We start from the raw sequence: 14483 nt of genomic DNA on the forward strand, positions 1-14483 counted from the left end.
TCCATCACCTGTTCAGCTCTGATGATCCAGTAAGGACATCTCCTGGTTTCATCTTCATGTTTCCCTCTCACATAACCAAACCGACATCATGACCAGCAGCTTTACAGCTGTGGCTCCAGCAAACATCAGCTGATACTAGAAATTAATATTAAATACATTCTAACAACAGCTGATCCAGCTTAAACGTGCTGCTGTTGTTTAGCGCGACATCTGCTGGTTTCCTGTTTCTGGCGCAAAGTGGGCGATCAACAAACGAGAGAGAAAAGCCGATCAGTTGATCATTGATCAGTTTCATGATTGAATGAGCGAAGAAGAGGCAGCTAACAGCGTAAAGACGCAGAATAAATCCAGCTTTGTGTCTTTTTCATTATAGCTGAAGTCCGGGACAAACTGCGTCTCTTCTCAGCTCAACACGAAACGCGTAATATTTTCTCTGATGATTCCGTTTTTACAGGACGGTTGGCAACTCTACTAACTAACCTTATGAATAAAGTAAAGTTCACTATCAGTAACATCATAGCACCCACCCAGCTGTATAGGAACTCTGTCAGTACAAGTTATTGTAACTGACTGTAAAAAGTCAGCATAACGAAAATAAACTCCACCTAAACTTGGTTCATATCTGACCCAGATAGACTGCAGGTCATAACTTCTTACCTGAAGTTCAGTTCACCTGACACTCGGACCGGCGGCCGCCTCGGGGCTCTCCTCCTCCTCCTGCCTCCCCTTTCCCTCATCCACCTGCTGGCCTCAGTGGGAGCTCCGCCATAGCCACCACCAAACAACTTCTTACACATCTGCCAGCATCTGGCCAATCCACCACCTTTCATTGTTTATACTGTTACAAACAAACAAAAAACCATCGGCCCATAAAAACGAAAAATCACCAAATGCCCGGTATGCCCATGGCCAGTCTATGCATTAGTTGTAATAACGTAATTCGTTTAAATTAATTTAGGCTATTTTTAGCCTCACTAGGCTTTGGTGCAGAGGTTCACTGAGAGGTTAACGAGTGTGTGTAATTTTTCTATTACAGTATCATATATACTTACTGTACTGTAATGTACTTAGAATATTATTATCATATTATTATACAGGTAAATCAGTATCCTAGTAATTATTCATATTGGTGTTGGTGATATTTGCAAAAACATTTAAACAGTCATAAATTAATTGTTGGCCTGTAATCTGTGAAAAAAGTGTTAGACATCTCTCTCATGAATAATTCATTCACTTTCCACAAAAAAAAAAGAAATCCTATCTCAAGGCAGAAGCTGCCTTGATAATAGCTGAGTTATCAGTTTTTAGCAACAGAAATGTCTTTTTCCAGAGAGACGTGGCCAACAAATGTAACGTCACAGTTATAGAAACATGATTTAAGTGACCAAAAAGGACAAAATAGATATAATAACTCAATAAATCAGAGTCACAAATATATTCTATGTATTTCATATATACCTATTATAGTATACAGTCAAAACAAAACAAAAACAAAGAAACTTCGGAAATGACTTTTTGGCACAACACCGGCAGGTGGCAGTATTTCACCTTTAAGCTTTTTTGACACGCGTCAGAAGGAGAAGAAGAAGAACCGGGACGTGTTTGTCAGCACTGGATGTTCCGGTTGTTTACAACCAGGAAATCTGTCAGTTTGTGAACCGGGACTCCGTGAACCTGCAGCGGTAAACATGGCGGCGGTGGACGTGGAGGATGAGAGCATCCTGGCGTCCATCTTTAAGGACAGCTTCCCGGACAGCTGGAGGGACAACCCGGACTTCGCGGCCTACCTGTCGGAGCTCAGCTCCTTCGGGGTGGAGAAGCTGGGTCGGGAGCCGGAGAGGCTGGCGGAGGAGCGGGCTCAGATCCTGCAGCAGACCCGGGAGCTGGCCTTCTCCAACTACCAGACCTTCATCCGCACCGCCGACTGCACCGAGCACATCTACCGGGACTTCGGGCGGGTGGAGAGCAGCGTGTCCCGGCTGCTGGACAAGCTGCCCCGCTTCGGAGAGAATTGCAGGTCGGTGGCTCCCTGTGGAGGGGATGTCAGCAGGAGGAAACTGGGGTCTATAAAAGTGTCATCATTTACTGTTAGGTTAATAAAAACTTTAGATATTTTTTAAAAAGCACACAGGATGAACTGATCAAGGAGAGAGATGCAGATTATTATTATTGTAGCTCACTGTAGGATCACAAAGTGAATAACTTAGTTATTTTCTTAGGAATATGCCACAGAAGGTGAATTGACTGGGAATAAAACAGCAGCAGATTAATTTCCCTTGAGCTGGCTCGTCAGCCTCCTTTCAGAATAAAAAACAGGCAGCCAGACTTTAGCCACAACCAGAACAAAACTACAGACTGGGAACATTAATGAAAGATAATAAAAGGTTCTTAGAGCTATAAAGTGTTACGTGTTACACATAGTTGTGTTTTTGCTGTTGTGCTGTCTCTCTGAGCTTTGGGGGCTCATTTTGTTTTCAGGCACTTCATGAAAGAGGCGGAGGAGATCGGAGCAAGCCGCCGGATGAACAGCCTCACTCTGAACCGCCACACGGAGATCCTGGAGATTCTGGAGATTCCTCAGCTCATGGACACCTGCGTCCGCAACGGCTACTACGAAGAGGCTCTGGAGCTGGCGGCATACGTGAAGAGGCTGGAGAAGAAACACTCGTCGCTGCCCGTCATCCAGGTGAGTCCAGACCAGGCTGACCAAAAAGCGGGTGTGTTTGGGGTTTTTTTACTGCCTGAATGAAACTCTAAATGTTATTTAGGAAAATGAACTGTTAGGGCTAAATAAACGTTACTTTTCTTTGATTTTCTGTCGTGTGATGTTGGAGAAAAAATGTTCAAATAAACAATTACACGTGTGAAGAGAATTAAAGAGCTCAGGCTCCAGACCGCTCTGAATACTCAGTTTTCTTTTGTTACGTGCACAGCTAACAAGCTCTGGGTGTTGCCCCTCAGCAGGCTTCCAGGTGTTGGCCAGCTGGAATAAAGCAGGCTTTCAGAGAAGGTGAAAAAGCTAAAATGTGACTGCGGGAGGTTGTTGATGGGGCTCAGGTTCAGGTACAGGCTGGAAATCGCTAGTTTAAACTCTAAATTGACAAAAACTGGAGAAAAACAGTTGAGAAACTTTCTCTTTGCTGAGATATAAAACAGAAAAGGTCACTGTGGAGAACATCTAATGTTTCGGCTCCTCTAACCTTTGACCTTCTCCATCTTTAGGGTATCGTGCGTGAAGTGCGTCAGTCGGCTCAGCTGATGCTCAACCAGCTGTTGCAGCAGCTCCGCAGCAACTCCCAGCTTCCCGTGTGCCTCCGCGTCATCGGTTACCTGCGGCGCATGGACGTGTTCACGGAGGCGGAGCTGCGGGTGAAGTTCCTGCAGGCTCGCAGCACTTGGCTGCACTCCATCCTCGCCGCCATCCCTGAAAACGATGCTTACTTTCACATCACCAAGACCATCGAGGCCTGCAGGGTGCACATGTTTGACATCATCACCCAGTACAGAGCCATCTTCTCTGACGAGGACCCGCTAGTGCCCCCCGCCGGTGGGCTCATGGCTGTGAACGAGGGCGCCATCTTCCACGGCTGGGTGGTGCACAAGGTGGCAGAGTTCCTGGAGACCTTAGAGAGGGACCTGCAGCGGGGTGTGGGCAGCCGCCTGGACTCCCTGCTGGGTCAGTGCATGTACTTCGGTTTGTCCTTCAGCAGGGTGGGGGCGGACTTCCGCGGGCAGCTGGCGCCCATGTTCCAGCGGGTGGCGGTGGACACGTTCCGCGGAGCCGTGAAGGAGGCGGTGGAAAAGTTCCAGGAGGACATGAACCTGTACACCCTCATCGCCCTGCCCTCAGTGCTGGCAGGGACCATCCCCGTCGTAGCCCCCGCCCCGCAGCCCGGCACCCTGCAGCCCCCAATGTCCCTGCTGGACTTCCAGCCGCTCGCCTGCTTTCTCAACAACATCCTGACCGCCTTCAACGACCTCCGCCTCTGCTGCCCCATCGGAGTGGTGGAGAATGTCACCAAATGCCTGGAGGAAGCCCTGAAGATGGTGAGCAGCTGGATCTTTGGTGTAATCTGGGTTAAAGTCAGACTGATGCTGGATTAACAGCTGCTGACGGTGTCGTTTTTTGTCAGGTGACCCGTCAGATTCTGGTGTTTCACCGGGCGGAGGAGACGGCCTTCAGCAGCCGGGAGAAGGAGCTGTTTATTCAGTTCTGCTGTGCGTACGCTGAAGACCTGCTGCCCTTCCTGAACCGCTGCCTGCAGGTCCTGTTTCCACCGGCTCAGCTCGCTCTCATCCTGGGTGAGGACTCGCAGCAACGTCTGAGTTTGTTTCTTCGTTTAAAACGGACGCGGTGATGCTGAAGACGTTTAACGACGGGCCTGGAAGTGAAGCCGTTATTCCAATAATGCGGTCTCAGTTTAAACTGTTGTCCTTGCGTTGTTGTTCTTGTTGGTCACCTTCGGTCTCGGGCTGGAAACCGCATGAACGTACATGGTAGACTGTACATAAAAGATGGGCATAGCCACTGGGACATTTGTGAAACCATGGTCTGAATTTGGAGTAATGACCGCTTCAGCCTGTAGGGGGCACTAATAAAACCACAAAATCACCACACAAGCTTTTTTTGTGTAGTAAAGTTAAACTTTTGGTCCAATCAGTCAATGAGAAGAAAACTTCACAAAATTAGTTTAAAAGAGAAAAAAATCTTTAACCTCTTTTTCTTTTTTTGCCCTGGACTCTCTTCTCAAAGTTATTCTTTGTAATGGCTAAAATAGCTTAAGAAGTGCTGAGCAGCAGAGTTTGGTCTGAATCAAATCTGTTGTCTCTCCGCAGGTGTTCCTCCCACCCAGCTGCACAAGTACGGCCATCTGGGCTCCATCGACCTCGCCACAGTCCTCGAGCCTCTGGACTTCCTGCTTCCTCAGAAGGAGCCGCCGGTGCCAGAGGTCGACATTACGGCAGAATTGAGCAGCCTGACGTTTGACATGGAGCCCAAAGAACCGGCGCCGACCCCATCCGATGTCAGAGACTCCAAACCCGGAGCTGAACTGACAAAGACAGAGTTTAAAGAGCCGAAGCAGGACGAGGAGTGAAGGCGAGGAAACGCTGGCTCTAAACTGTATCCTGTGACGGACATCTGTCAAAACTGAAGCATTAAAATATTTTTATATATGTGAGAAAAAGGCTTTAATGGTGACATTTCTTCTCTTATTTAAAGGTTTACTCACTAACGTAGAAGGAAAATAAGCAAATAGTTTAGTTTGCTTCTTTTTCCATCGATGATGGAGTCCACCTGATTTTAACTCTGCTCCCGGAGATCTTCAGCTCGTTCTCATCCTTTAAGAAGGAAAAACTGAATGTTTGTGTTTTCCTGGTAACGTGTCAGAAATGTGAGAAAACCAAAAGTTTGGTTTATTATAGGAAAGTCCTGAAGGGCAGAAACTGACTCTGCATTTTCATCCAGCGTCGGCCTCATCTTTGAGCTTTTTCTGCTGAGGCAGCTGGGAGTTGTAGTCCGTCAGCTGGGAGTTGTAGTCCGTCAGCTGTGTCTGATTTACATGGTGGGTTTGTTAAAAACTGTCTGGACACAAATCTTCAACTTTGATTCAAAGATTCATTGGAAATCAATAAAGATCAATTATATTGACGAGTCAGTCTCATGTTTAAAGGAGCGTACTGCAGTTTCTGCACAGTCACGGTCAGTCTGAGCTGATCTCCACCTGTCTGGAATATCTGAAGATAAACTCAAGGATCTCCACCTTCACAGATCTACAGGTGAGCACCTCGTGGACGCTACTTCCACCAACTAACAGCCTTACTACACCTGCCTGTTAGGTCTTATTTTCCTGTTTAAAAATATAAACCTTCCAGTGATCATGTTCTCCCTCTGCGTCGTGTTTGAATCGTTGGTTTTTGTGTAATTTTACTGTCAGACGGCGACGGGACAATTCAATGATGTAATGCTGTGTTACCATAGAAACACAGCATTTCTGGCACAACTTCAGTGACTCACAAGGTGCAACGAGAAGATAAAGGCGTAAAAGGTCCAGCACTATGCGGCACACAGTGGTGTTACCGTTTAACCACACGCCAAAGCATGAAATTGTAATCAATAATAAAGTTTATTTATGTCGAACATGTGGCCCTCGGCCCCAGAGGCAGCCCACTGAAGGGTCACGTTTGGTCCGGCTTTACAAAGTGAAAACTGCAGAGAAGTCAGTTTGCGTTTTTCAGTGCAGGACCCCGACGTTACAGGACAGTTAGAAATGTTTCTCATGATGATGTTTTTATCATAAAGATGTAAAATACTGAAGATCAGCCATAAACACTGAGCTGGAAACTATAACGTAGTTCAAGCAGACTCGCTGTGAAAGGTTTCACTGCTCTCTAAAACAAATATTTTAATAAGAATATTACGTCTGGCAAAATTTGAAGGAAGGAGGATTTACACCTTAGTCGTTGTTTAAACCCTGAACCTGATGTGCACCTGCACGCTGTAGCCGTGTAACCCAGAGTGACCGTTATTGGTCCGTTCAGTACTGCCGTTTGCTCTTACAGATGTTCATCCACCTCTGCCATCCTTCATCTAATCGACTGGAGGAGAAACGTCTCCAGCAGCGAGTGTTTAGGAGCAGAGCTTTATTTCTTCCTTCTTCACTCACAGAAATCCTGATATGTAGCAGAATCTCTGTATCACGTCGCCGCCCTGCAGACCGAGCGCGCTCCTGCCTCTGTGGTGGAGGTAATGAGCAGAAACAGACACCGATGTGAAATTTCACACACTTTTAATGTATTTATTATTCTGGCTCGTTCCATAAGGGATGCTATGTAATCTGTAATAATCTGGAGCTGGTATTGTTAGAGTCACTCGTGCTGCCAGCAGTTAATTCGCCCGTGTGTCGCCGAGTGTCATCGACTTCCTCTGGCTGTCACGCGCGTCTCTTCTGCTTTGAACACCGTGTTTAGAGCTGTAGTTAATCCTCATGTCTTGGATGTCTGACTGTCCATGAACGCACCAGAAGACCTGGTGAGTTAATCTGTCGCACGTGAGCCGATGGATGATTTGGGAAATGACGGTCCGGTCCTTTAATTTAAACACGATGCATGCTCGCCATCTTTACTTCTTCTTGATGAACTTCCTGCGGGTGGCGTTGGGGTTGGCCCGCCTCCTGCCGCCGCCACACTGGCCGTCTCTGATCTGCAGGTTGGCGGCTCGGCTGTAGATGTCGTTCTCACAGAACGGTGACGCTCCGGCCACGTAGTCCGGGTTGAAGACATCGGTCTTTTGGCGAGCCTTCCGGGAGAGCCTCTGCTGGGGGAAGCGCTGGTCCTCCACCAGCTGGGGGTTGGTGGAGTGTTTCCCCCCCTGAGGCAGAGGCAGCGTGTGCTGAAACACAAGACGGCAGCGATCATGTTTAGGACGTTTAGACCCGACTCAGGCAGAACTGAAGCGGTCTGAAAAAACGATTTACGCTGCAGATGCGAACGCAGAGTCATTTTAGAAGTGATAAAACGCCGCGTCTCACCCGGAGCCCTCTGGGGTTCAACACTTTGGGGTTTTTGGAGAAATGCATCTGCATGCTGCCATCCTCGTTCACCGTCACCGCCAGCTTCTTCAGGGTTCTGTTCCCGCAGTGAGGACAGAAAGCTTTGTTCATGTCGCTCGTCGTCCTGGAATCGAAACATTTAACAGGTCAATGCTCCTGGACGGGCAACCCCTCGCTTTATTCTCCTTACAGCCTCTAAGAACAGGACAGGTCACTAACATCTGTCCGTCTGAAGAACATCTGTCCTCTCATGTTAGGTTTGTTCCAACCCTGCACTCCATGCTCCATCGTTCTGATCCACTTTAACATCTGTGCTTTTTCTTAAAGCAGGCGTGGGCGAACTCCAGGCCTCGAGGGCCGGAGTCCTGCAGGTTTTAGATCCAACACAGCTGATTTAAATGTCTAAATGACCTCCTCAACATGTCCTGAAGTTCTCCAGAAACCAGGTAATGAACTAATCATGTGATTCAGGTGTGTTGACCCAGGGTGAGATCTAAAACCTGCAGGACGCCGGCCCTCCCACCCCTGGTGTAGAGCCACTTTAATGGATTATATTCAGATTTTTACATGATGTTTTATTTTGACCTTATTTACATCTGTATCTCTGGAGCACCTTTATTATATTTTTCTATGTAAGCATCATTTTTACTGTGTTTTATTATTTTTATTTTAACCTACTCAAGCAGCAATTTAATACATTTATTTATTTATTTTATTCCTTTCATTGACTTTGTCCATTTTATTTATGTATTAATTTATCTTTATTCTTTTAATAAAGCAGTCCTGACATTTTCACTTGTTCAGCACCTTTATTCTACTCTTGATATAAATTTAAATGTTTTAAATGTCGTGTTTTGTATTTTTCGCTGGAACGGATTCGAGCTGCCTCCCTTTCAGCCTGAAGAGGTTTTGTTAACTTTGTTCGGACTCACTTGAAGCAGGCGTGACATCTCAGGATGTAGTTCCTCGCCTGCTTGATCAGCATCCCGTTCACAGAGAGAACGTGAAGTCCGATCTGAATGAGAACGTTCTGGGACACAGACAGCGAAAGCTTTTTGAAGTCCGGCGTAAAGCAGGAGAATATTTATTCACGCAGCGGTTTACTGAAACCATTCACACAAACCTTTAGACAGAAGGTGAAAAACAGCGAATGCACCGTCTGCATCCGTTACCTGCATGGCGAAGTCGGTGGTGAGACAGCCGACTTTGATGTCAGCTGGAGCCGTCCAATCAGCGGAGTCCATTTTCACCTCTTTGATGTTACCGGGAGTGATCCATCCTCCTCCATCGTCATCGTCCTCCTCGTCATCTTCGTCATCAGGCTCGTTCTCTTTGTCCTCGTCGTCCGATTGGCCCGCCGACGCCCTTTGCTCCGCCCTCTCCTCTGTCTGTGGTGATTCGTTGCCCTCTTTCTGTAAACAAACATCATCATCATCATCATCATCACTGCAGTCTGACAGGTGACAGAAGTTATGACTCAGTGAGAGATGTAAAATTCCTCCTTTGTCTCCTTGCTTCCTCTCACATGCATCCTTTCCTACGGGGAGATGTTGAGGAGGAAACCCTGTTTATCCCACGCCATCAACGTCAGGAACGTTTTCCACACGATTCACTATTTACACATTACAAGAATAAGACCTCAGATCACACTTGAACTACTTTTTCTCTTGAAATGTGCTGCAGGAGGTGGAGGTGGTGGGCATGCACATGAAGTTCAGAGGCTGCAACACAACAACAGAAATAAAAGGGTAATGCACTGATGCACTAGAGTCTGACTGGCGTGTGAAACCATGCAAACACAAAGACGCCTGCAGCCCTCAAAGTCTCATGGAGGCTCCTTTAAATATGAACGAGGTCTCCTGCAAACTGCAGCCGGTCACACTCAGCCACAAGCGCTCACTGAGGGGCTGAACCGAGGCTCAGAGGAACACAAAGGATTATTCTGAACTGTGAATCATGCAAAGCTGCTCTACGAGACTCCCAGCATGAAAACATTCTTCCCTTTCAACTCACCAGTAAACCCAGCAGCTCATCGCTGAAGGTCAGGAGCGGATCCCTCCAGAACAGAAAGCTGCTGAACTGGTCTCCGTCCGAAGTCGTCCGTGTGTCCGCTTGTTTCTGTCCGCCGCTCGATTTTAAACCCTCCGCTGGACCCTGACAGAGCAGCAGCGATAACACACACGCTGTGTTTACGTGCACAACCTGGAGACACAATCTCTTTTCCAACAACACGGCACCCAACTCCATTCATCCACCCATGCCTCCGTCCATCCATCCACCCATGCCTCCATCCATCTGTCTGTCCATCCATCCTTAGTGGCCGGGGAAAACAGATGTTCCTCTCTTCAGACATTTTCTCGGGAATTTCCACCCAGCTGCGAGCTTTAACCTCTCCAGTGTGTCCTGGTTCTGTCCTGGGTGAAACAGTTAACCTGCAGCGCTGCAGGTTTTCTGGTCGGACCCCCAAAGCACCCTAGCTGGCTCCCTTCAGTGTGGAGGACTAACAACCACTGCACGATGTTCCAAACCAGTTCCACATGTTTTCACAGGAAAAAACCCAGTAAAGACACAGCACCACAAAACCTCTGTGCTCAGAGGTGGAACCACGCCACTGGCTGTGGGAGGGGACAGACATTCACACATGCAGCTCACAGAGTCCGTCCTCCATGATTTTATTCTGTGGATGTTACTTTAAACTCTGCTTCTTTGGTCTTAGAACAGTCAGAATAATGGAGCTGGTTTCATCAGTGGCAGAGAGATTGTGTATGTGTTTGTAACAAAGGCAGCTCGGCTCGGTTTCTGAAGCTTCTCGCCTGTTTTCTACGATCGCTTTAAGACACGTTCACAGAGGAAAGGTTCTGAGCATTGAAACTATCTGTGCAAACACAGACGTCTGTGTCAGCAGAGGGATTTAAAACCCTCTGAGGAAGTCGTTACAGCGAGAGTCGGTGAGACTGTGAGGTCCAGGTGCTCCTCGTCCTCTCGCCACGGCATGAAGTCTCAGACCGTCACTTATCGTGCTTTTAACGTTTGTCGCATCAAAAATACAAAAGAATAGAAAAAGTCTGAGGAAATGAAGACGAGCTCCGAAACAACATCAGAACAAAGCTTAGCGTAAACAAAGCGTAAATAATAATAATGATGATAACTCCTGAACATCGCAGGTCTGAGCTGTAAGAGTGGAGGAGGAATTTTCCAGGAACGCCCGCTGTCAGTCTGTCCTCCTCCTTCTTCTTCTGTGTCCTCATTCTGTGGTCTGATTGGTTGGTTTGCAGACAGACAGGTAGACAGAGCCAGCCCATTGGTGGGGGACGGTGGGCAGGTAGGTGGGGGTGTATTCTGATTGGTGGACAGCTTGGCATGGAAGCTCTCAGCATGGCATGGTGCCCCCTCCCCCTGTCTCCTCCACCATCCATCTAATGCTCCTCACCTCTAACCACAGAATGTGTGTGTGTGTGTGTGTGTGTGTGTGTGTGTGTGTGTGTGTGTGTGTGTGTGTGTGTGTGTGTGTCGCCTGTTCGGCTGCTGGAGTCTTGTATTATCACTCATCAGCTTCTTTTGGAATTCAAGTCACCAGAAATTTACACGTTTGAGGTTTCATCTCATCCCAGGACAGAGAGGTGCAGGACGAGTTGGATAAATTAAAGATGAGAAATGATTCTTACATTAACATCTGGGAATAATAAAGAAGGTAAACGATGAAGGCACTGAGTGCAAAAGCAGCTTAAACCTGCATCCTTTCTGATGACCTGCAGGGGGCGACTCCTCAGTTTGAAAAAGAAGTGCTTTGAAAATATGATTTGTATCCCAGGTAAATACTTTCCTGGTGAGTTTATGGCCTCGGTTGCTCCTTTCAGGTCTTATCAGGTGTTTAATTTTTAAAATAAAGTTGTCTTTAGTGTCCAGAAGGACGGACGATAAACCCCACGTGACGATCTCCAGTTTCAGTCAGGTCTGGTTACAAAAAGCCATTATGGAGACGTAAAAGCACTCAGAGGCTTCGGAAGCAGCTGGAAGGTTTTTTATTTTATTTTTATAAAGCATTTAGTCCTTAATGGAGCGAGGCCAGCAGTGTGATCCCGTCTCTAATCCTCCTCCTCTCTGTGCTGCTCTCAGATGAAACTGATAAAAACACCTGCAGCTTTTTTTATTTACTCATATTTCTGAATCTGCAGCAGCTAAAACCAAACGAGCCGCCTCTCTCTGTTACGGTCTCGTGACGTCCGACTGTTGGTGGGTGTTTGAGTGCGCTGGTGTCCGGATAAATCCCGTCCCTCCCCCTCGCTGCTCTGTGGCCTGGCTGAGCGTCCTCGCTGATGAGCAGAGGATTGTGGGATTGCTTCCTTCCTTCCATGTCTGCACTGATAAATCTGAAAACACTGTTTGTGTCAGTTTGATAGGAACACTTCTGGTTGTTGCTCGTTCACACTGCAGTCAGGCTCAGTCTGAGGTTTCAGCCTCGGTAGATCGACTGACTCCTGCTGGTTTTTCTGGGACCACGTTTGACAGAAATGCTCGGTGAGAGATCGTATTGATTACCAGAAGCTAATTGAACAAATGTGACATGAAGACTTGGCCTCAGAGTCGATCTTCAGGTAACGTTAGCAAAGGTGCTGCTGTTTCCTGTATTAGCAGCGACCCGATGACTGTGGAGTAAAATCCTCCATGTTTCTGTGTTTTTGGTTAGAACAGGAAGTGTTATCATGAGGTTCTTGAACCATGACTGTAAAAAGCATGAAATTGGCCAGATTTAACTCTTTAACTTTAATTGTACGTTTCATGTAGAAGTTGGAGGAAGCCAGTGTGCTGAGCAAAGATCACGTCTGTCGGTGTTCAAACGCAGACGTGATCTTTGCTCAGGACACACAACTTATCTTTAAAAACACACCTGAATGATTCTTTGACTTGAAGATTTCTGTGGTGTAGATGGAGACTCTGCTCTGAGCACCAGTAATAATTCTCATCTAAAAAGTTTCCAGACTAAATTCCTGGTAAAAACTGGGAGGTGGTTTAAAAAAATGTCAGCGGTACACAAGAGAAATATTTAAAGCCAGTTTGTTTTCTTCTGAGCAGAGGTTAGTAAGGGCAGCACAGGTGTCTGTTTTATTTGTGGTCCGTGCAGAGGCGTTAGAGGAGAGTCTGCAGGAGCTGTCGGGATGCTTTGTAAACTGCTGACGAAGTCGCTTCACAGTGTAAGAACTTTGTGATCAGCTCTAGAAAGAGCGAAATGAAGAGAAACAACATGTTTTCACATTTATTGTCAGTAGTGTGGACATGGTGAGTTAAAGGGTCACATGACTGCTGGCTGACGCTCTCGTTTCTCTGCAGGACGACTGAAGCTGACGGCCTGACGGACGCCGCGCCGTCGCTGCAGGGTGTCAGCCAGCACCCTGAGGCCTCTGCTGCTCTTCCTGGATTTATTTCCTTCTTAGCCAACGACAGGAGCGGCAAAAGCGATCAAAGACCGATGGAAACTTTACAGGACAGGACGGTCTTAAATCTGGACAGACTGTTATGAGACGATGGCCAAACGTCTGGACTGCTGTGACGTCTGATATGAGCTGACAGGACTCGCGCTCCTCCGTCGGGACTCAAAAAAATCCTTATTAACCCTGAAATCAGTATCTGCTCTCCAATCAGTATTTCTCATTGTTTCTTTGTTGCACTTTAAACTTTTAGATCATTTTCTAACCCGAACGTGGCTGATGATGTGCATAGATGCATAATGTGTTTGTATATTTATGTTTGACATGCTTTAATTTTTTTCTTTTGGAGAATGCGGGCACATGAATTTTTCCGCTTTTGTTTTTTTTGTGATCCTGTTGGGGGAAAACTCTGTAAAAGACCCAGGAGAAATAAAGACACAATGAGACAAAAGTTACTTTCTTTATCAAACGTGTACACGGGTGAGCTGCTAAGGACAACTCACACCATGCACAGTGGCTTGGTAATTTTTATAGGAAAGACAGTGAGAACAGGATAAGAAAATACAAAACAAATAAAATAAACAACTCCATATGTGGCGCTAGTCTCGTCAGCAGAGAGCTGGGAGAAGGCTGTGAGAGATAAAACAATCTAAAACAATATGTCCCAAAACAGTATGTCTTTGCTGAGAAAGTCTAAAAAGATAATTCTAAACTAATCTAACCATAGACAAAAGGGCATGCTTGCACATTTAAAAGAAGGTAAAGAAACATAGAAACATTTTTCCTGTAACATTCCCTCCTGTTTAACTTATTTTAAATGTATACAACAATTGTCTGTGAAGATTATTTATTAAGTATCTTAAACAATTTTTAATTTTTCAAAATGTCAGCATAGCAGAAATGGCAGTCATTTGGTCTAAAGAATAAAACAAAAGAAAATAATAAAAAGAAAAACATAGGAAATGAAAATCATAGTAAATGAAATAACAAGTGGAAAAAATAATAAAACTAAAACTACAAAAAAATAAAGGATAAAAACCTTATATTTTAAAACGAAAACTTACAAAAAATAAAAGAATGAAAAGTAAAATGAAAACTTTATATTTTAAAAATGATGAAAACCTAATATGTAAAATGAAAACTTCAAAAAATACAAGGATGAAAACCTTATATTATAAAATGGAAACTTCAAAAAATACAAGGATGAAAACCTTATATTATGAAATGAAAACTTAAAACTTCTAAAAGTACAAGCATGAAAACCTTATACTTAAAATGATGCAAACCTTAAATTGAAAACTTTATGTGTAAACTAATGAAAACTTCATATTTAAAATGGAAACTTTATGTTTAAAACTGAAGACTTCAAAAAATAAAATAAAAGCATGAAAACTTTATATTCAAAATGAAAAACTTTATGTTTAAAAGTCAAGACTTCAAAAAATAAAAGTATGAAAACTTGCATAACCTACTAATGTTTTAATCAGTGCATGATCACTTGACAAGT

The 14483-nt window shown here is 45.4% G+C and overlaps 2 protein-coding genes across 2 annotated transcripts; one reads left to right on the forward strand and one right to left on the reverse strand.

The window, feature by feature from the left end:
- Positions 1-638: 638 nt before the first annotated feature.
- On the forward strand, positions 639-5188 carry LOC146718109 (conserved oligomeric Golgi complex subunit 8-like). Its single transcript, XM_085473424.1, has 5 exons — positions 639-2017; positions 2479-2686; positions 3223-4047; positions 4134-4302; positions 4837-5188. The coding sequence occupies exons 1-5, from the start codon at positions 1689-1691 to the stop codon at positions 5094-5096; spliced, it is 1791 nt and encodes a 596-aa protein (XP_085329550.1). The 5' UTR covers positions 639-1688; the 3' UTR covers positions 5097-5188.
- Positions 5189-6771: 1583 nt separating this feature from the next.
- On the reverse strand, positions 6772-12885 carry LOC146718110 (RNA-binding protein NOB1-like). The gene is made up of 5 exons (XM_085473870.1): positions 9564-12885; positions 8723-8962; positions 8483-8580; positions 7530-7674; positions 6772-7390 (listed from the first exon to the last, which is right to left on the reverse strand). Exons 1-5 carry the CDS (start codon positions 9795-9797, stop codon positions 7121-7123), a joined length of 987 nt encoding a protein of 328 aa, XP_085329996.1. The 5' UTR covers positions 9798-12885; the 3' UTR covers positions 6772-7120.
- Between the last annotated feature and the right edge of the window lie 1598 nt (positions 12886-14483).

Source organism: Copadichromis virginalis, linkage group LG1, assembly GCF_057382275.1.
Source record: "Copadichromis virginalis isolate Kocher_CV1m ecotype Utaka linkage group LG1, C_Virginalis_male_GT1.1, whole genome shotgun sequence".
NCBI classification, from domain to species: Eukaryota; Metazoa; Chordata; class Actinopteri; order Cichliformes; family Cichlidae; genus Copadichromis; species Copadichromis virginalis.

Coding starts and splice junctions, on each gene's coding strand:
- LOC146718109 (XM_085473424.1), top strand. CDS start 1,689: ATGGCGGCGGTGGACGTGGAGGATGAGAGCATCCTGGCGTCCATCTTT. Junction 2,687..3,222: donor CGTCGCTGCCCGTCATCCAG/GTGAGTCCAGAC, acceptor CTCCATCTTTAG/GGTATCGTGCGTGAAGTGCG. Junction 4,303..4,836: donor TCAGCTCGCTCTCATCCTGG/GTGAGGACTCGC, acceptor GTCTCTCCGCAG/GTGTTCCTCCCACCCAGCTG.
- LOC146718110 (XM_085473870.1), bottom strand. CDS start 9,797: ATGGAGTTGGGTGCCGTGTTGTTGGAAAAGAGATTGTGTCTCCAGGTT. Junction 8,963..9,563: donor ATGAGCTGCTGGGTTTACTG/GTGAGTTGAAAG, acceptor GTTTGTTTACAG/AAAGAGGGCAACGAATCACC. Junction 8,581..8,722: donor CCACCGACTTCGCCATGCAG/GTAACGGATGCA, acceptor TCTGTGTCCCAG/AACGTTCTCATTCAGATCGG.